Source organism: Trichoderma reesei (genome assembly GCF_000167675.1).
Source record: "Trichoderma reesei QM6a unplaced genomic scaffold TRIREscaffold_16, whole genome shotgun sequence".
Taxonomy (NCBI): domain Eukaryota; kingdom Fungi; phylum Ascomycota; class Sordariomycetes; order Hypocreales; family Hypocreaceae; genus Trichoderma; species Trichoderma reesei.
In genome coordinates, this window is record NW_006711163.1 from 23,411 (window position 1) to 43,361 (window position 19,951).

The 19,951-nt window shown below is 54.7% G+C and overlaps 5 protein-coding genes across 5 annotated transcripts; 3 read left to right on the top strand and 2 right to left on the bottom strand.

Annotated features, from left to right (window-relative positions):
* Positions 1–148: 148 nt before the first annotated feature.
* Positions 149–1,474, bottom strand: TRIREDRAFT_65433 (uncharacterized protein; the record flags this gene model as incomplete). The annotated part of the gene is made up of 4 exons (XM_006967216.1): positions 149–329; positions 405–521; positions 616–944; positions 1,097–1,474. 4 exons carry the CDS (start codon positions 1,472–1,474, stop codon positions 149–151), a joined length of 1,005 nt encoding a protein of 334 aa, XP_006967278.1.
* Positions 1,475–3,452: 1,978 nt separating this feature from the next.
* On the top strand, positions 3,453–11,652 carry TRIREDRAFT_71872 (uncharacterized protein; the record flags this gene model as incomplete). Its single annotated transcript, XM_006967129.2, has 4 exons — positions 3,453–3,591; positions 3,653–5,718; positions 5,777–11,032; positions 11,101–11,652. The coding sequence occupies 4 exons, from the start codon at positions 3,453–3,455 to the stop codon at positions 11,650–11,652; spliced, it is 8,013 nt and encodes a 2,670-aa protein (XP_006967191.1).
* A 637-nt stretch (positions 11,653–12,289) lies between these two features.
* Positions 12,290–13,194, top strand: TRIREDRAFT_124314 (ribosomal protein L19A; the record flags this gene model as incomplete). The annotated part of the gene is made up of 3 exons (XM_006967130.1): positions 12,290–12,375; positions 12,517–12,937; positions 13,048–13,194. Coding segments are annotated over 3 exons (570 nt in total).
* A 1,474-nt stretch (positions 13,195–14,668) lies between these two features.
* Positions 14,669–16,350, top strand: TRIREDRAFT_65295 (serine hydroxymethyltransferase; the record flags this gene model as incomplete). Its single annotated transcript, XM_006967131.1, has 4 exons — positions 14,669–14,749; positions 14,817–14,910; positions 14,997–15,138; positions 15,174–16,350. The coding sequence occupies 4 exons, from the start codon at positions 14,669–14,671 to the stop codon at positions 16,348–16,350; spliced, it is 1,494 nt and encodes a 497-aa protein (XP_006967193.1).
* Positions 16,351–16,796: 446 nt separating this feature from the next.
* On the bottom strand, positions 16,797–19,280 carry TRIREDRAFT_109428 (uncharacterized protein; the record flags this gene model as incomplete). Its single annotated transcript, XM_006967217.1, has 1 exon — positions 16,797–19,280. One exon carries the CDS (start codon positions 19,278–19,280, stop codon positions 16,797–16,799), a length of 2,484 nt encoding a protein of 827 aa, XP_006967279.1.
* Between the last annotated feature and the right edge of the window lie 671 nt (positions 19,281–19,951).

Sequence of the window (19,951 nt, forward strand, 5' to 3'; positions counted from 1 at the left end):
CGTCTTAATATGTACAAACCTATGAAACAGAAGAGAAACCAAAAACATTTCAAAGTAAATATGACCAAAACGTTCTTTTCGATTAAAGAAATTTTTACTATATACACGCTCATGAAAGAGCCCAAGCTAACATGATTTAGCCCTCTCCTTAGGTGAGGGTGTAACCGCCATCAACGCGAATATCGGCACCGGTCACATAGCGGCTGGCATCAGACAGCAGGAAAGCCACTGGGCCCATGAGATCCTGAGGCAGACCCATCTTGCCCTGAGGAATGAGGGACACCCATTTCTTCTTCAGGTCAGGCTTTTCATCCAGGATTTTCTCGGTCCTAGTTAAGGATTTGAGTTAGCCGGCCGAGGTCACGGCTACCGTTCAAGAACAGAGAAGAGTGGGTTCAACTCACAAAGCCGTCAGCATGTATCCCGGCGAGATACAGTTGACTCGGATGCCAGCATGCGCCCACTCAACGGCGAGCGAAGCCGCGAGATGGCGGACTGCGGCCTTGGAGGCGTTATAGGGCCTAGTCCAGTTCAACCCGTTAGCTGTCTTATGCTCTGCTCATCCATGTCTCCTTTTTTTCTTTCTTTCTTTTTTCCGTCGTGGAAGGGACTCACGCTTGAGGCTGGGGGACGTTGACAATGGCCCCCGACATGCTGCCTATCATGACCATGCTACCAGGGCTCTTCCTCTCCATGAGGTGACGAGCAACCGATGTAGCGAAGAGATATGTGCCGTCGACGTTGACGCCCCAGAGCTTGCGAACTCTATCAATGGGGTAGTTGGTGGCCTCGAAGTTCTCGGTGAAGCCAGCCGAGGTGACCAGGTTGTCAATCTTGCCATGTTGCTGGATGATCTCGGCGATACACGCCTCAACGGAATCGGCATCTGAGACGTCGGCGTAATGCGCCGTCACTTTGGGAACGCTAGACCGGGTGTCAGCCGTCTGCCTGCAAAGCCGTGTTACGTGCAGAGCGGAGCGGCAGCTCACTCACCGTTTTGCGTTGGGGTTCTCCTTGAGAAAGGCATCCACGAGCAGTTTCGTCTGCTTCTCGGCCTCCTCCTCTGTCGCTGCGTCAGCTGTCTGGCCTGGGGTACGAGCGACCCGGAACTGGCACGCGGAATCTCACTGTTCATGTCGACGAGGGCCAGGTCGGCGCCAGAGAAGACCATTCCCTGGCCAATCACCAGTCCCAGCCCTCTTGCGCCGCCGGTGACGACACCGACGTTTCCATCGAGGGAGAAGCCGGCAAGCGTAGGCTTGACATACTGGCCGCCGGTGCCAGAGACGGGCTCGCTGCTCGGAAGCTCATGCTCCGGAGGATACTCGAACTCGACCTCGGCGTCGGTTCGAGAGTGGCTGCCGGGCTTATCCTGCCGCGGCGGCGGCACACTATGGAACTTCCTCGCAGCGGCCAGCGGCAGGCGTCTGGCGGGCGCGGAGGCAAAGGTTCGGCGAGCCGCAAGCCGCAGCATGAGCGAGGACGATTTCACCGCAGCAGCCATGGTGTGTCTGAGCTTGGGGAGAGGATGTCTGTTTTGTCTGCGAGAGCCCAGCGGCGGGAGAAGGGGGGATGCCGCCTTCTATTTATACGTCTATCTATGCCTACTAATGTATCTCACCTCACGATAGCTGCGCGCGAGTGTGTCGGTATCGCCTTTGTCGTGTACCTACAGCATGTACGGGCATGTCTCCTGACCTCGCTGTTGCCGCCGCCCTCGAATTACGGTGGAGGCGACTATCTTTTCGATCGGTAGGATTTGCTCCACGGAACACATCCGAACTGGCCAGCTACCTTACGAGTACTGTATGTACAGACTTTGCTAGTAGCCGGTAGTACGAGGACGTGTGGAGGCAAGCCTTGTGCATGACGGCCTCTCTGGCTTTGGTGCCCTCGGTAGGTATGTACATGTATATTGCTCGTACCCAATGCAATCCACATACAACTACGAGTACACACCCATCATCTGCCGCCGGTGCTGGATCCTGACGACAGGGTGTTGTGCATGACGCTTGGTCTCCGTCAAAGACCGCGGGCGAAGAAACGCTGCCGTCAGGACGGACCCTTGGCCCCTCCGGCGGTGGTTCTAGGTAATTGTGTCTCCAGCTGCCGTTCCACCTTCTGTTCTCCAGCTGCCGACGTCTTCCAAGTTTGTATACGGGATGATTCCTCTGCTCACCAATCCCCTTGCTCGACGAAGTTCCCAGGCTCGCTGCTCCGGACTGAATCTGCACTGGGGTCCAATTCTTTTACCTGGAGCTTTCAGGCATCCCCTTAAAAGTTTTAGAGTGGGTTGCCGAGTTAGCGTCACGCTCGCCGGGAGTCGAAGCCACCTGTGTGCATCCAGGCAGCAGAATAAAAATCAAGCCCCCTTCAAGGGCATGAGCTGGGCTTGAGATGCTAAGCACTACTGCCCAACCCAGGAGCAGCATACAGGTACCTTGTGATACAGTATAGACGGGATTGGAGCCAGCCAGGTACCTTATGTAGTACTAATAGTACTATCGTGTGGCGATATTGTCAACATCCGCTCACATTAGCATTTCGATTCATCTAGCTAGTCCTCGGCTTTGCTGGTGGCGGCTCTACTCCCCTTTCCCGGACACATCACGATGCTTGAGAGAATCGCCCAATTGCAACGTGCAACATTGCTGCCCGTCCCCAGATAGATGTCAGAACCAACCAGGCCGAGGTGCCGTTACGACCTTGAGCCACATACGGCAATCAATGCAATAGTTTCATCTTCCTTAATGACTCTCCTCGATCTGTCTCCCGCGATTCTCTCTTCTATCACTTCTCTCTCGTTCTGACGAGAAGAGTGGTTGCACCGAACAAGTGCTGCCGTTCAACCAGCATTTCCCCTAATGTCGTGGGGGTTTCCAGTCGTTGAGGAGACGGCAGCGGTGGAGAGAGAATTGCCGAATAGCCAGCTGAACCCGCAGTGTTTCAAAAGATCGAAGTAAAGGCAAAGTACTTGTATTCCCACGATGTCAACCACGATGTCAACCATGATGGCACCCTGCGCTGCTGAAGAGTCTCTGATAGTGTGAGGGCCAACTCTTCAGATACTTCACACACTTCAGTGAGCTAGGTACACAAGGTAACTATCGTATGTAAGTTGGTAAGGTATTAATATCCAGTACTACCTTACCTGATATACCTACTATATGTAGGTATGGCTTCCACCCAGGCACGCCCTCAAGGCTGCTCAAGCAATTGGAAGCCATCCATGCGATCAAGCAGGTGAACCAGAACGGCTTAGTGCGGGGCACTCTGCGGTGGTCGCTGCGGGGCAAAGCTGGACTAAAACACCTGAGGTAAGGCAAAAGTTCGCAGAATTACTACTACATACTCCGCGACTCACGATAATCGTCGTCGACCTGTCGGAAAAAAAAAAACCACAAGGGCCCCGATGCCTTGTCCGCCACTCCCTGCCAGGGCTGTGAATCGATATGTCTGAACGTGCCCCCAGCGGCAATGCTGCCGAGGGCGCCATCGACTTGGCTCGATCTGCCCAAGCTCTGGCCTCGTCCTCTCCCGCTGTGCGCATCGCTGAGCTGCAGCTTCTCGGCGAGGCAGTGGCTCGGAAACGTACCATTGCACCTCTGCCCCGACCTCGACAAGCTTCGAACTTGCTAACCATTGGATACAGCATCCGACGAGGAGCTCTCCTCCCAAACACTACAACTCCTCTTCAACACCCACGCCGCTTACCAGGATCGCGAATCCAGGCTGGCCGCTCAGAAATGCCTGATATCAATCGTCACACGGGAAGCTCCTTCATCGACACTTCAGCTACTGGTCCAGACGCTACAACAGGAGTCCTCGAAGCAGGGAATTGCCACCTCCAGCGCCTTTGTCTTGGTCGAGTGGTGCAGCGTTCTGCTGCAACATTTGTCCGAGGCTTCGTGGGCAACGTTCGGTAATGATATCCTGCTGGCATATGCAGATGCCTTGGAGAAGTGTGTGCGGCCGTCCTCCAGGCCCACAGTGGCCCATTCAGCCATCATAGTCACTCGAAGGGGGTTTCGAAAACTATTCAGTTCCCCAACCTCGGGCCCCCGCAACGTAATCGATGCCGTGACCAACTTGACGTCGACACGCAGCAAGCCTACTGCCAGGTACTCCGTCATTTTGGGGGTCATCGCTGGAGTTGCTGCTCGTCGGCCTGTGGTGCGACCTACGCTGGAATCCCTGAAGCCCAAGTACTACGAGTTCTATAATCGCGAAATTCTGGGTTCTCGAACTGCATTGCCGGGTCACATCGCAGCCGGATTGGGCGACTTCTTCTCTAGCTTTGCGGTGCTTGATGAGTTCCAGACCCAAGTTGTTCCAACTCTGGAAAAGAGCTTGCTCCGTACTCCTGAAGTAATCCTGGGCGGCGTCCTCCAAAGCCTAGTCAAAGATTTGCCAGCCGAATTCGACCTCTCAAGCTTGCTGACCGGCAAGCTCCTGAAACTCCTACTTTCAAACGTCAAATCCACCAACGTCTCGATACGAAATGGCGTCCTTGCTTCTTTCCGTGCCATTATTGCAAGATGCCACGAGCCGGACTCAATCGACAACACCATCGAGGAGATTGGGGGACCCCTGAAGGCGGGCAAGATGGCGTCCGCTGAGCAACGTGTTCTCCATGCAGAAATGATTCAGGCAATCCCCCTTACTTGCCCAAGCGCCCAAAAGGTGACTACTTCTTTGGCAACCGTTGCTGGCAAGGAAGGAAACGAGGTAGCGTTGGCCGCCGAGACATTGACGCTTTGCCGAGCGATCAATGCCTTGTTACAGGGCAACAGCGAAGTCTCGCAGCCTGTCCTGAGCGTGCTTCTTAAGGGGTTAGCGGACAAAAAGGCGGCGACTCGCAAGATCTGGCTTCTCCGTGTAGGTTCTGTCTTCCGCGCCGTGGATGGCTTGGCCCCAAATGCTGCCTTGTCTTCCTTCGCGGAAGCAGTTATTCCAAAGTTCGTCGACAACTTCAATGAAGTCGTTGCCAATCCTACGCTGACTGCTCAGAGCGGCATCATAGTCGGGGCCTACATCCTTACTGCTTTGTTCCCTCGGACACAACAATGGCTCGCTGACTCAAAGGTTGGATCTGAGCTGTTGAAGCTGTCGCCGCCAACTCTTGCGTTAGCCTCGCCACAATCCTTCCTCCTCAACTCCAAGATCTTTAACAAGATCGCAATCGAGGAGGACTCTCATTGGTTCCGTCTTGCTCTATCTTCTGTTGCTACCAAGTTAGCTAGCAGCAAGTCCAAGGAGATAGATCTAGCGTGGGCTGAGGCTTTCATACATCTCGTCACAGCCTCCACTGTTCCCTCAAATGTGCGACAAGAGAGTGCCAAATCACTTTCCTCCCTCTATGCTCAGAACCCTAGTGTCATAGCAGATGTCATCATCAATGGTCTGTGGTCTCACCTGATGCAGACTATTCATGCCGGGGACAAAGATTTGGCTACCGAGACGCGCGATTTGATCAGGGCTCTGAAAGCGATTTGCATCAGCTCCAAGGAACTGGAAGCACTTGGGGGCACGGTCTCAGAAGAGACACTGGAGCACCAAGCTTGTTCCCTCCTCATTCTCTGCCGAGCAGAGCTGATACCCCGTGCTTCTTGGATAGACTCCTGCCTTCGAATGGGCATCGATCCCGGAAGACTTGCCACCAAACACGCTGACACACTACTCAATGAGATTAGCGAACGGACATCAGTTCACCAAAAAGTATGACCGGGTCTCCAAATGTCTAAGTGGTGAGAATTTTGCTGACGAGATCTCATAGGCCGATGTCATCCGTACTGCTGCATACCGTGCTGCGGCAGAGTTGGCTTTCGTTGCTCCAGAAGCCATCATCCCCCGACTCACGGACCTTATCAAACAAGATCTTGACCCGCAGCCCGTGAGCGCAATCGGACCTGTCGATGCCGCCATCTTCAGAACCCCAGAAGGCACCTGCTTCGTGGATGTGCTAAGCAAGAAAGGACAAAACGAGCCCATCAACAAGAATGTCAAGGATTATGATACCTTGAAATGGGAAATGGAGCTGAGAGAGCAGCTTGAAAAGAAGAAAGGCCCGCAACGGAAACTGACTGCCGAAGAGACGTCTAAAGTGAACGCTCAATTGAAGAAAGAGGCTCAGATTCGAGCGTCGGTTCAAGCAATCGAGGCCAGGCTTCTCCGTGGCGTTGGCATCATCCACTCGTTGGCTATTGGGCCGCCAACTGATGCAACACTCTGGCTCGGTTCTGCCATAAGTTCACTCCTTGCTGTCATGGAAGCTGGCGCAAGCCTCATCGTAGGCGATGCCGCATCCAAGGTCTACATCGCCTGCGCCGAAAAGGTGAGCTCCCGACTGGGGCCCATTCGACCTGCGATTGGCATTGCCACGCTCAGGCTTCGAAACCTGTCCCCGCCGGGGGCATATGGAGACGAAGAACTTGCCGATCTTACGACGAGGGTGCTGTATAAGCTCCGGTTTGCCGGCGAGCAGCGGCCGTTTGACGCGGTGTCCTTGATATACATCTTCCCGCTGCTCTTCCATATCTTGAGAGAAGGAGGTGTCGGCGCAACTCTGGATGATCGAGATACCCAAATTGTCCTGGCCGTCGAGTTCATCTCGTTCCACAGTATCACCTTTGCTGAGGAGTCAATACCGCGCGCAGAGCTCCTCAGCGTCCTGATCCTCTCGATGCAGAACCATGCCCAACACTACAAACTCATCAAGGACTGCTTTTCTGACATTTGCCGGTGTATCGCACCAAACATCAGTACTGAAGAAATGATGGTCCTTGCCCGGGGGGCCACAGTACCACAGGCCAACGTCAGAACTGCCGTGTTGCAGTCCATCAGCGCAGATGTCGACATGAGTGAACTGGGCTCCAGTAGCGAGATTTGGCTGGCTTGTCATGACGATATAGAGGAAAATCGAGAGCTGGGCACGGAGATCTGGGAAGAGAGCGGGTTTACAATCACAGCCGAACTTCCTATGCTCATGGTGCCATTCCTCGAAAGCAAAGACGGACAACTCCGCCGAGCTGCGGCTCGTTCTCTTGCAAAGGCGGCGCAAGTCCATAGGGAAACCCTCCAGACTGTGATCCAGACGCTCGAGTCCATCTATCTGGAAATGGCCAAGCCAAAGGTCCAGCTACTCGACGAATTCGGAATGCCAAAGAAGATGGACTTGTCAGACCCGTGGGAAGCGAGGCACGGCATTGCCACCGCCTTCAAGGAACTGGCCGATGTCCTGGATTCTTCGCAGGCTGGCCATCTGTTGGATTTCATGATTCAGTCTGGACCTCTAGCGGACAAGAATGCCTCTGTTCGATCAGAAACGCTCGATGCTGCCATCAGGGTGATCGAATTCCAGGGTGGCAGCATCATCGATGAGCTGATGAAGAAGTTCGAATCGACCCTGGAGCAGCCCGACAAGAACAGCGACGAAGCCGACCGTGTCAACGAGGCAGTGGTTATCATGTATGGCGCTTTGGCTCGCCATCTCCAGCCGGGCGACGAAAAGATCCCTGTTGTGATTGAGCGACTCTTGGCAACCTTGAATACGCCATCCGAAATGGTACAGTACGCGATTGCTGAATGTCTGCCTCCTCTCATCAAGGCCTACCCGTCAAAGCTGCCCGAGTATGTCCAGCAAATGATGAACGAGCTTCTGAACTCCAAGAAGTATGCGACCCAACGAGGAGCTGCATACGGTCTGGCAGGTTTGATCCTTGGTAGAGGCATTTCTACCATCAAAGAGTTCCGCATCATGTCGGACCTTCGGTCAGCCCTAGAGAACAAGAAGGATTCACACCAAAGAGAGGCTGCTCTCGTGGCATTTGAAGTTCTATCTACTATGCTGGGCCGTCTCTTCGAACCCTATGTCATTCAAATAGTGCCCTTGCTCCTCAGCGGGTTCGGAGATGCCAACGCCGACGTCAGAGATGCTTGCTTGGCGGCCGCAAAGGCTTGCTTTGGTAAGCTGAGCTCGTATGGTGTCAAGAAGATCATGCCAACGCTCTTGGAAGGGCTCGACGACCAGCAGTGGCGTAGCAAGCGAGGCGCCTGCGATCTACTCGGCGCAATGGCATACCTTGATCCGAACCAACTCGCGACCAGCCTTCCCGACATCATTCCTCCTCTGACTGCTGTGCTGAATGACAGCCACAAGGAAGTCAGGGCTGCCGCCAACAGAAGCTTGAAGAGATTTGGTGATGTCATCAACAATCCTGAAGTGAAGAGCTTGGTCGACGTGATACTGAAGGCTCTCAGTGACCCAACCAAGTACACTGATGAGGCGTTGGATGCCCTGATCAAGGTCCAGTTCGTGCATTACCTTGACGCACCCTCTCTGGCTTTGATCACCCGCATCCTGCAACGCGGCCTAGGCGATCGTTCCAACACAAAACGCAAGGCAGCACAGGTGATTGGTAGTCTGGCCCATCTGACGGAGAAGAAGGACATTGTCATGCATCTCCCGGTGCTCGTTTCCGGCCTGAAACTTGCAGCCGTTGACCCGGTGCCGACGACTCGCGCGACAGCATCCAGGGCTCTCGGCTCTCTGGTCGAGAAGCTGGGAGAGGACTCACTGCCGAACTTGATTCCCGAGTTGATGCAGACTTTGAAGTCCGATACTGGCGCCGGCGACCGCCTTGGATCCGCGCAAGCTTTGAGTGAAGTCCTGGCCGGCCTGGGCACGAGCAGACTCGAGGAGACTCTGCCGACTATTCTCCAGAATGTCGAGTCATCAAAACCAGCAGTCCGCGAAGGCTTCATGTCGCTTTTCATCTTCCTCCCGGTCTGCTTTGGTAACAGTTTCTCGGCATACCTGGGCCGAATTGTTCCCCCTATCCTGGCGGGCCTTGCAGATGACGTGGAGTCCATTCGCGAAACAGCTCTCCGTGCCGGGCGATTGCTTGTCAAGAATTTCGCTATTCGAGCTGTAGACCTTCTCTTGCCGGAATTGGAGCGAGGACTGGCAGATGACAGCTACAGAATTCGTCTCAGCTCCGTCGAGCTGGTTGGTGATCTGCTCTTCAACCTCACGGGTGTGAAAGCTGGCGCGGAACCAGGGGACGAGGAAGACGAAAACGTCAAAGAAGCAAGTGCCTCCCTCAAGGAAGTACTCGGTGAGGAGAAGCGAAACAAGATATTGTCGACCCTCTACATCTGCCGATGCGACACTGCTGGGGCGGTCCGGTCTGCTGCCATTTCAGTGTGGAAGGCTCTGGTCCACAGTCCTAGGACGTTGAAGGAGTTGGTACCAACTCTTACGAAGCTCCTGATCCAGCGACTCGGAAGCTCCAACATGGAGCACAAGGTCATTGCCAGTAACGCGCTTGGTGAGCTGATCAGGAAAGCCGGCGATGGTGTCCTCGCCACACTGCTGCCCACTCTGGAGAGGGGCTTGCAAACGTCCACGGATACCGATGCGAAGCAAGGTATCTGTCTTGCTCTGCGCGAGCTCATCTCGTCAGCGTCTCCGGAGTCACTCGAGGAACATGACAAGACCCTCATTTCGGTCGTCCGCACTGCTCTCATTGACTCAGATGCTGAGGTCAGAGAGGCTGCGGCCGAAGCCTTTGATTCCCTTCAGCAGATCTTTGGTAAGAGGGCAGTTGACCAAGTTCTTCCGTTCCTACTGAATCTCCTACGATCCGAGACCGAGGCGGAGAATGCCTTGTCGGCGCTCTTGACGCTGCTTACTGAGGCCACCCGGTCCAACATCATTCTACCGAATCTCATTCCGACATTGACGACCCCACCGATCTCGGCATTTGATGCAAAGGCCTTGGCTTCCCTGTCCAAGGTTGCCGGCGCAGCTATGAACCGCCGACTCCCTAACATAATCCAGTCATTGATGGAGAACGAAATCAACTGTACTGACGAGGATCTGCGAGAGGAGCTGGCAGCATCGTTCGACACTGTGATCCAGTCGATCGACGAGTACGACGGCCTTAATACGGTGATGAACGTCCTTCTCGGCCTGCTCAAACATGAGGATCATCGACGGAGAGCTGCTACGGCTCGACACTTGAGAAATTTCTTCGCCGTGTCGAGTGTTGACTACTCGCGATATAACCAGGATATCATTCGGTCGCTGTTGAACTCGTTCGATGACGGAGACATGGATGTGGTGAAGGCTGCCTGGGCCGCGCTTGCGGAATTCACCAAGAGGCTCAAGAAGGAAGAAATGGAGTCACTCGTTGTGTCGACTCGACAGACACTCCAGCGCGTTGGTGTTGCGGGTGCCAACCTGCGCGGCTTCGAACTCCCCAAGGGCATCAGCGCCATCCTCCCAATCTTCCTACAGGGCCTCATCAACGGAACTGTCGAGCAAAGGGTGCAGGCGGCACTCGGTATCTCGGACATTGTGGACCGAACTAGCGAGGCGTCACTGAAACCATTTGTTACGCAAATCACAGGACCGCTCATTCGTGTGGTGTCAGAACGTGCTACGGAGGTCAAATCGGCCATTTTGCTCACGTTGAACAACTTGCTCGAGAAGATGCCAACAGCGCTAAAGCCTTTCTTACCTCAGCTCCAGCGTACTTTTGCCAAGTCGTTGGCCGACCCCTCAAGTGAGGTTCTGAGGACCAGGGCAGCAAAGGCTCTGGGAACTCTGATCAACTACACGCCTCGCATCGACCCCCTGATCACCGAGCTGGTCACGGGAGCAAAGACCACTGATCCGGGTGTGAGGACAGCAATGTTCAAGGCCTTGTACGAGGTTGTGAGCAGAGCTGGCGCAAACATGGGAGAATCCTCCAGATCCGCCGTGCTGTCTTTGATTGACGCGGATGCTGACGAGCGAGACGAGGCCATGGTGGTCACCAATGCAAAGCTCCTCGGCGCCTTGATTAAGAATGTGGCCGACGACGTTGCTACGAGCTTGCTCAGGAACAGAGTCATCACACTTCAATTGAGCCACTCTTCCGCACTGGCCTTGAACGCGGTTCTGGTCGAGTCACCAAGCATCCTGCAGTCAAGCGGTATAATGGACGAATTGCCAGGCTTGCTCTGTGGGGGGATGAAGGACAAGAGGGTAAGTGCTTCCAGTGAAGTGATGAGTGATGCCTTGTATGAGCCAATAGACTTACAACCTTTGCGCAGACATTCATTGCGGACAATTTCATCCTTGCTACGGGCAAGCTGCTGCTTTCTTCGCCTCCAAAGTCATTTGATGACATCAAGCAGATATTCGACACGCTGGCAGCCGTTGTTCAGCCCGGAAACGCTACAGACTCGCGGCGGCTCGCGTTGGTGATCATTCGCACATTGAGCCGGAAGAATGCCGATCTGGTACGACCTCATGTATCTCTTTTAGCACCGCCGATTTTCGCGAGTGTTAGGGATCCTGTGATTCCAGTCAAGCTATCTGCCGAGGCGGCCTTTATCGAGCTCTTCAGTGTCGCGGACGAGGAAAGCCGGATATTCGATAAGTACATGGCAGGACCAGGCAACGAACTGCCTCCGAACGTGAAGAGGAGTATGAGCGACTACTTCAAGCGGGTTGCCATGAGGCTGGGCGTGCAAGCCAGGGAGAGGAGAGAGGCAGAGGGAGGGCAGGGAGGCCTGGGTCTCTCCAATGATGAGTTGGAGGATGAGCGTGAGATATGGAGCGTTGGCAAAGTGGAAATCGACGGAGGCGAGGCGGTTGTGTGAGCGGAAGCATGTATATAGGTACCTATGGTGGTGCCAGGGGGAGAAGCAAAGGATCTTGTAGAACAAATGTAGACGACATGTGACCGGAATCAAAAAGTTTTATCGTAGCATTTACGGGCATCATAGCACTCCAGTATACAATGCATAGAACTCAGGAGAACCTTGTGTGAGCGGCTTTTGGCCTGGAAGAAGCACAGCAGCAGAGGGCTCTAGCTAGGTACCCATCTCCTTGACCATAGAAAGATCTATTCTCAGCTCTGCCTGAGCGCAGCCACCGACAGCCTGTCTCGGGCATATTGATCGACACCGCCTGTGTCTCATACTGTATATCAAAGTATATTTGAGGCGGTCCGTCGATGTCCGTTGAAGAGCTCAGGCAGAGGACAGTACCGTACATACAGGTATGTACGTGTACGGCGGCACGGAGGAAGAGCGCTGCCGTTCTAGGGCAAAATCTCGGAGATCCACCGTCCGGAGCTCAACTGATCACGTGATACAGGCATTGCGAGTGCCAAGCCATTACTCATCAGAGCCCTCGCTTAGCCCACTCTTTGAAAGTTGTGCTAAAATTCCGGGTCTAGTGCACGTGAACCCACAAACTTTCAGCAGAACTGCTACCGGCCGCTGGAAATTCTAGCACTTCGTAAACCCTCCCCCCCCCAAAACTTCATCCAACCTCATCGCCATCGAGGGCCGGCCATCAATACCGAAGTTATTCAAGATGTAAGCCCACGCTTCCTCGCACGCTGCACGGAAAGAATTGGGCGATGAAGACGACAGCCCCTCGCCGAAGCCGATGACTCCAACCAGCAAAAGATTGTGTGATTGCTGACAAAAAAAACCTTGTGCTTTCCCATGATGTAGGGTCAACCTGCGAACTCAGAAGCGCCTCGCCGCGTCGGTCATCGGCTGCGGCAAGCGCAAGATCTGGCTTGATCCCAGCGAGCAGAGCGAGATCTCCAACGCCAACTCCCGCCAGACCATCCGAAAGCTCGTCGCCGATGGCCTCATTATCCGAAAGCCGGTGACGATGCACTCGCGATCCCGAGCCCGCGAGCTGAACCTCTCCCGAAGAGAAGGCCGACACCGTGGATTCGGTAAGAGGAAGGGTACCGCCGATGCTCGTATGCCCAGCCAGGTCCTCTGGATGCGCCGCCTCCGAGTCCTCCGACGCCTCCTGGTCAAGTACCGTGCCAGCGGCAAGATCGACAAGCACCTCTACCACGAGCTCTACCACCTGAGCAAGGGTAACACATTCAAGCACAAGCGTGCTCTGGTGGAGCACGTACGTTTCTATCCGTCCATTATCTTTGTTGGGGGGGGTTGAAAGGCTGAGAGCGCAGCCTGGAGTTTGCGAGAGGATAATGTTGTGCTAACAATCTTGTCTTGTTCTAGATCCACCGTGCCAAGGCCGAGAAGCAGCGTGAGAAGGCTCTGAAGGACGAGATGGACGCCAAGCGTGCCAAGACCAAGGCCGCCCGTGAGCGCAAGTTGGAGAGGGTGGCGGCGAAGCGAAATGCTCTGATGGTCGGCGACGAGTAAAACCAGTTGTGAAGGACATTCTCGGTCTGAGGGGCTGCATTTGGAGTCTACGGGTTGGGTTTTTTTTCTACGCCCTTCTGGTTTTTACAGTCGTACCGGTGGGTTTGTGGCATGTAGCATTGAAACAAAAAATGGAATGGTAAATGCTCGAGGTGTTTGTCCGCCCCACCAGTGCTGCAAACCATGTGGTTGATGAACCTCTTTTTGTCTGTCAGGATATGGCTGTGACTTTTTGACGATTTGCTGGACGACTTTTACGAGGAGATGGACTGGCTGCCCCCTACCTTAGGTGTCTGGTAGATAGTAAGAGGGCTTCTTGAGGTAGGTCGCTATAGACTTAACTTGTTGTCTCATAATTGTGTCACTGAGAAGATGTAGTAGCTTCCTACTCTCGCAAACATTACTTTACACAAGCAGGATCACGAGTGATGCATCAAAAACCAGATTCACAGGACGATACTGTACCTACTGGTTACTCATCTGAGCATTATTGGCGACTGGTCTAGGACACTACCAAACGTGGTTTTTCGAGCTGAGGCCGGTCGATCGGACCTGTGATGGATCTCTTTGATTGTGAGTAGCGGGGAGTTTGTGGGGGAGCGGGAAAAGGATAAGCCGACGCGCATCGCCGGTGTGCTTTGTTGATCCGTGATGCGGGTGAAGTTGTTCCAGAATGGAGGCAGCATGCGTACCTAGTACTAAGATACTACTACCTAGTACCTAGTAATAGTTCGATTATTGTGCGATGAGGGATGGATGCGGGCGCCTTTTGGTTGTTTGAATGAATGGGACCGAACGCATGGTATCAAGTACCCCCTCTTGTGAGGCCTTGTAAGGCTTGTTCCATTACTGATCTTTCTGCTTTTGTACCCATCGCTGTAAAGGACAATAATAGCCTCAATGGCCAGGCCGTTCAATTAGCACTTGCAAGCACAGGCGTTGCCCGTAGGTAATAGGTAGTACTAGTAACTCGCATGTGTGGGGTGATGGGACGAGACTATGGCAGGACGGATAGCCACGGTCAGGGCACGGGCGCCGCTTTCTGGACCGCGCTGATTCGGACTTGCGTGACCGGCAAGCATCGCCGGCATCCTGCACCTCTTCTTGGCGGACAGTTGGCCGCTATATAACAACAACGACAACGACAACGACAACAATAAGCGGCTGTCGCAGGCGCGCAGTTCTTTGCTCTTCCCTCCCTCTTTCTTTCTTTCTCTCTCTGTGTCCCTCTGCCCCCTCTGCCCCTCTATCTTACTCGCAGTCGAAACTTGTTTCAAGACCACCATGGCAGCCTCTTATCTGCGAAGCACGGCGCTTCCCCTCGGCGGCCTGAAAAGACTGGCAGCGAGGCCGTCTGCGGCCACGGCATGTCTCGGTGCTCGACGGACAAAGGCCTCGCTCGCCCAGGATGGCCAACAGCAGGTCGGCGACGATTCAATTCCCATTGGCAGTGGCAGGCAAAAGGGCTCTTGCGATGCTAACTAGAGGAACCCGACAGCTTCTTTCGGCGCATCTGGCAAAGGCCGACCCGGCCGTGTTTGACATCATCGAACGAGTCCGTCTGAAATTCCGCTTGAGAAACCCGCGCAGCTTGTTGTGGCGCATGCTGAGCCTTGGAGCAGGAGAAAAACCGACAGAAGCACTTCATCAACCTCATCCCGTCCGAGAACTTCACCTCGCAGGCCGTGCTGGATGCTCTGGGGAGTGTCATGCAGAGTAAGCGCCTCCCTACAGCTGGAAGACACACCACGCCGCAAGATGTATCATATAAGAATCGGCTAGCTGACGAACGGTGCCTGCAGACAAGTACTCTGAGGGCTACCCTGGCGCACGGTATTATGGTGGTAACGAGTTCATCGACCAGTCCGAGAGGCTGTGCCAGCAGCGAGCTCTAGAAGCATTTGGCCTCGATCCCAAGTCATGGGGCGTCAATGTTCAAGGCAGGTTCATCATGGCGACCGAGAGGGTTTCCCCTTTAGCACCTCCTCTAACGGTGATTCGTCTTCAGCTCTCTCTGGCGCTCCGGCCAACCTCTATGTGTACTCGGCGCTTATGGATACCCACGACCGACTGATGGGCCTCGACCTTCCTCACGGTGGACATCTATCTCACGGCTACCAGACGCCGACCAAGAAGATTTCTGCCGTGTCCAAGTACTTTGAGACCCTGCCGTACCAGCTAGATGAGCGCACCGGCTACATCGATTACGACAACCTCGAGAAGATGGCTTCCATCTACCGGCCCAAGATCATTGTTGCCGGAACGAGTGCCTACAGCCGCCTGATTGACTACAAGCGCATCCGCGAGATTTGCGACAAGGTTAACGCTTACATGGTGGCAGATATGGCGCACATCTCTGGTCTCGTTGCCGCCAAAGTGCTGCCCGGCCCCTTCCCCTTCGCAGACATTGTCACCACCACCAGCCACAAGAGTCTCCGCGGGCCTCGCGGAGCGTTGATCTTCTTCCGCAAGGGTGTGCGCAGGCAGAACCCCAAGACCAAGGAGGAGGAACTGTACAACCTCGAAGGACCCATCAACAACTCGGTGTTCCCCGGCCATCAGGGAGGCCCCCACAACCACACCATCACTGCCCTTGCCGTGGCCCTGAAGCAGACACAAACCCCAGAGTTCCAGGCGTACCAGTCGCAAGTGCTGGCGAATGCCAAGGCTTTTGCCAAGCGGCTGGGCGAGGAGAAGGGCAAAGGCGGCCTTGGATACAGCCTCGTCAGTGGCGGCACCGATAACCACCTGGTGCTTGTCGACCTCAAGCCCCACGGCATCGACGGCAGCAGAGTAGAGCGCGTCTTGGAGCTCGTCGGCGTCGCCGCCAACAAGAACACCGTGCCGGGCGATCGATCGGCTCTTGTGCCCGGTGGTCTTCGCATGGGTACGCCCGCCATGACGACTCGCGGGTTCCACGAGGATGATTTCGTACGAGTGGCTGATGTTGTTGACCGCGCCGTCACGATTGCCACGCGCATCAACAAGACGGTCAGGGCCGCAGCAGAGGAGCGAGGTGAGAAGTCGCCTGGCAAACTCAAGCTGTTCGTAGAGCACCTTGGCAACGGGGATGGAGATCCGGAGATTGTGCAGCTGAGGAGCGAAGTCGCGGACTGGGTAGGCACGTATCCTCTCCCTTGGGACTCAACTCAGTAGATGCAAAAGGTCGAATAAAGTAAATTCCTCTCCAAAGCTACCTTGCATGATGTGTCAAGTGACTGTCGTCTTCATATAAGAGGTTTACAAAAGGTTATGATCTGACTAGTTGCGTGCCATATATATATTTTTTGCTATAAGTCCAATGGTCGCTTGTGTAGCTACAAAAGGGGGGCGTTCATATACAGACATGGAGGCACACTCTGAGTGAAAAGCAAAAGGAGGGAAAGGTAGGAAAAGCAAGAGTGCCATATTGCTTTGATGTAGTCAAACATAACCCTTGCGGGTCCGCTCCGCTCTGGATTGAACAAAAACAAAAGTGAGTGCTTCTAAGTAACGATGGAGGACAGTGAAAGGAAACAAAGGGTGGGTGTTTGCTAATACACTCCAGGGGAAAACGGAACACAGCAAAAGTGCCCTCTCTCGTACTAAACGGCCAGGTAAAGCTACTGACTCCCAAGAGCCGCAGCGACAGTCTCCAGTTGTCGAACAGTCTCATAATAGGTTCGCAATCTTGTCAGGCCCTTGAACGTCGCGTCAAGGCCATACTCTTCCACGATGGCATGCAGGACTGGCCATGTGGCAAAATCAGGCAGGGTCAGAGTGTCCTCGCAGAGGAACGCGGGATGTTTGTCTCTGGCCTTGTCGGCAAGGTAGCCCTCCCAAACGGTAAGCTCTTGCTTCAATTTCCCGGGCAATGCTCCGCCGGGGACAGCGCCTTCGCCCTTGACTTGCCGCCAGATGGGCAAGAGATTGAGCCCTTGCTGCAGCTGGCTGTAGAGGATGGCAAGCTTCTCTAGATTGTCTGAAGCGGAGCCTGCCTCGGTACTGCGGCCGGGGCCATACCGAGAGTGCAGATACAGCATGATGGCCATGTCGCCCTGGACGACGGATCGGGCAGCGTCGTTGTCGACGAACTTGATGGGCGGCGACCAGAACGTTGACGGGCTGCCTTGACTGCTGCTGTGGGCGTCTGCACCAGAGGCCATGCTCCCCTTGGCGAACTTGATGCCGAATTCATTCAGCATGAGCACAATCCGCATGTTGACCACGGGATCCGCCGAGGCAAAGAACCTCGGCGAGTTGCTAATGTGTAGCACGTCAAAGCCGCCGCCGTAATGGGCGTCCCAGTCAAAGTCGGACGCATGGTTTTCCATGCCAAATGCCCGGATCATGTTTACGGCGTCGGAGCTCTGGCCGTTCTTGATGGCGTGCGCAGCGTCGCGAGTCTTGCCGGTCGCTCCCTGGCCCCAGATGATGGTCTCGTCACGGTCCAGAAACGTGCCAATGTGCCTGAACGTGAGCGATATACGGCGACCGCCATAGGCCAGCTCGGCGTCAGACCTATCGCGGTCTGCTCGTCTGTCGCGTCGGATGGCATGGAGCCATTTCATATTGGTCTGTAAGCCCATGCGGAAGAGAGAGTTGTGAGACAGCTTCGCTCGTTGTATTTTACGCCTTCCATCGTCGGATGCCTCTCCAGAAAGACCCTTATCTAGCTTCTTAGTCCTTAGAGTCATGGTCCTTTCTGCTCCGAGGCTGAGGTTGGCAATGTACGACCCCTTGACAATATCCAAGGTCTTGTCACTATGCTCGGAGATGTAGTCGTTTCCGTCACGGTAGAATTGTATGAGGACATGGTTCAGGGGGTGGCCGAGATGCTTCTCTACCTCGACCTTGATGGCCTCAACCGTTGGAGAGAAGGGATGCAGCGGCGGGGATTCATCGGCGGGATGGCGATAGACCGGCATGGTACCGTCTTCGCTCACCTCGCCTTGAACGGCAACCAGCCGAGGAACCTCGCCACCTTGGTGTGACATGCGCTGCCAAAGCACCTCCTTTTCCAGCTTTTCAAACGCTTCTTCTGCTAGGTCGCTTGGCAACGCATTCATAATGACATCGGCATCGCCTTCGCAGAGCTTCTTTTGGGGCAAAGCATGCGGTTCATTGTCAGGATCAACAGCTTTCGCCGTGTCATCCTCGACTGGGGGCTCGGGGTTGCTATCAGTAGGCTGTTCCGGTGCGTTGGCCGTCTCGGAACCCTGAGACTTGTTCTTTGACGCCGGCTCCGGTGTTGTTTTCTTTGCAGCCTCGGCGGGACTAGATGTGCTGGGATCCAGTTTGAGTTCCAGCAGGGACTGAGTAATATCTTCAGCCGTGCTGATGCCTGTTGCTTTTGCTGATGCCCGTTTTGGCGCCTCAGGTGACACCTTGGTCTCTGGCTCAACCGGCGGCAAGGTGCTGAGAACCTCTTGTGAGGACATGAACTCGCAGCCAGTCAGCTCAACCAAGCTCTTCATTGCTGCGATCCGTCTGGATTCGTGACGATAGCCGCAGCAATCCTTGATAACCGTAATGGCCATTCCATGGCCCGCCGCATCCATGGCGGTGGCAAAGACGCCGATGTTGGCCAGGGAGCCGCAGATGAAGACTTCCATGACCATCTTGCCGCGCAGAGAGCGTAGCAAATGGGTACCATGAAACGCGGAGTAGTGAGACTTTATCAGTTTGATATCGCTTTTGCGGACAGTCTCGGCAACGACCGGAGGCATGCTGCACCCTGGATGAGACGGCTTTACGCAAGACGGCTCCTCGTGACTCAGAAAAGCCTCAGCATCCGACAAGTCATCAGAAGAAGCCTCGGTGGCCGGGCTTTTGGACTTGCTTTGTGACGTTGGCGTGTTGGCGGACAGTATGATCTGGTCGCTATCGATCTCACGGGCCTTGTCGAACTGAGACTGCACCCAGATAACGTCGCCCACCGAACGGAAGGCATTTGCCACCTCGACTATGCGGTCAACGAATCCATCGGGTTGCGTGACTGGCAATCCGCCGTCAACGGCATCAACAAAGTCGTTTTGGAGGTCAACCACTATGAGAGCCTTGCGGGTTGTGAGCTGGGGCAGCGCCGACGGATCGAAGGCGAACATTGTATCCAACTGAACGATTCCGACGATCAAGCGGACAGCACAGAGGGAAACGAGACGCCTGGGTTCATGAACCGATCCGGAATCGCCCTTCCAAGCTGGGCAGTCAAGGCAGAAGAAAGCACGGGCTAGGCAGCCGAACGAAGCTCTGGTGTATAAACGATACGATCAACAGTCTTGTGCGCCGCTGTCTGGGACGATGCCAGAGGATGTTCGTTCGGGAGACATTTGCAGAAGAGTTTTTTTCAGCTTGCGGTCAGCTGGCTATGAGAAGTCCACAGGGGCGCTGTATGGCCCAAATGGCCCAGCTGGTGCGAAGATGCCGGGACGTCGATGAGCCAGCAGGCAAAGGAGGCGCAGGTATCAGCGTCTGGGCTGGATGCGCTAGCCTACACAATCTAATAGTGTAGTGCGCCATGCAGGCAAGGATGGGGAAAAAAGCCTTTTTCCTATGACAGCTGGAGCGGGAGCTGAGGGGCCGTTGAAGCGAGTTCGGCGCGGCAAGTCTGGTGATGATGCCGGGGAGGTGATTTGGCGTGCGGAGGGCCAGGGTTCCAGCCTGGTCGAGTTGGATAGACTCTATTATGGGGTGGCTGGAGGTTGAGCACTCGGCACTTGTCATAGAAATATTGTTACTGGATGGCTGCAAAGTACATGGACCTGCATCATTAACC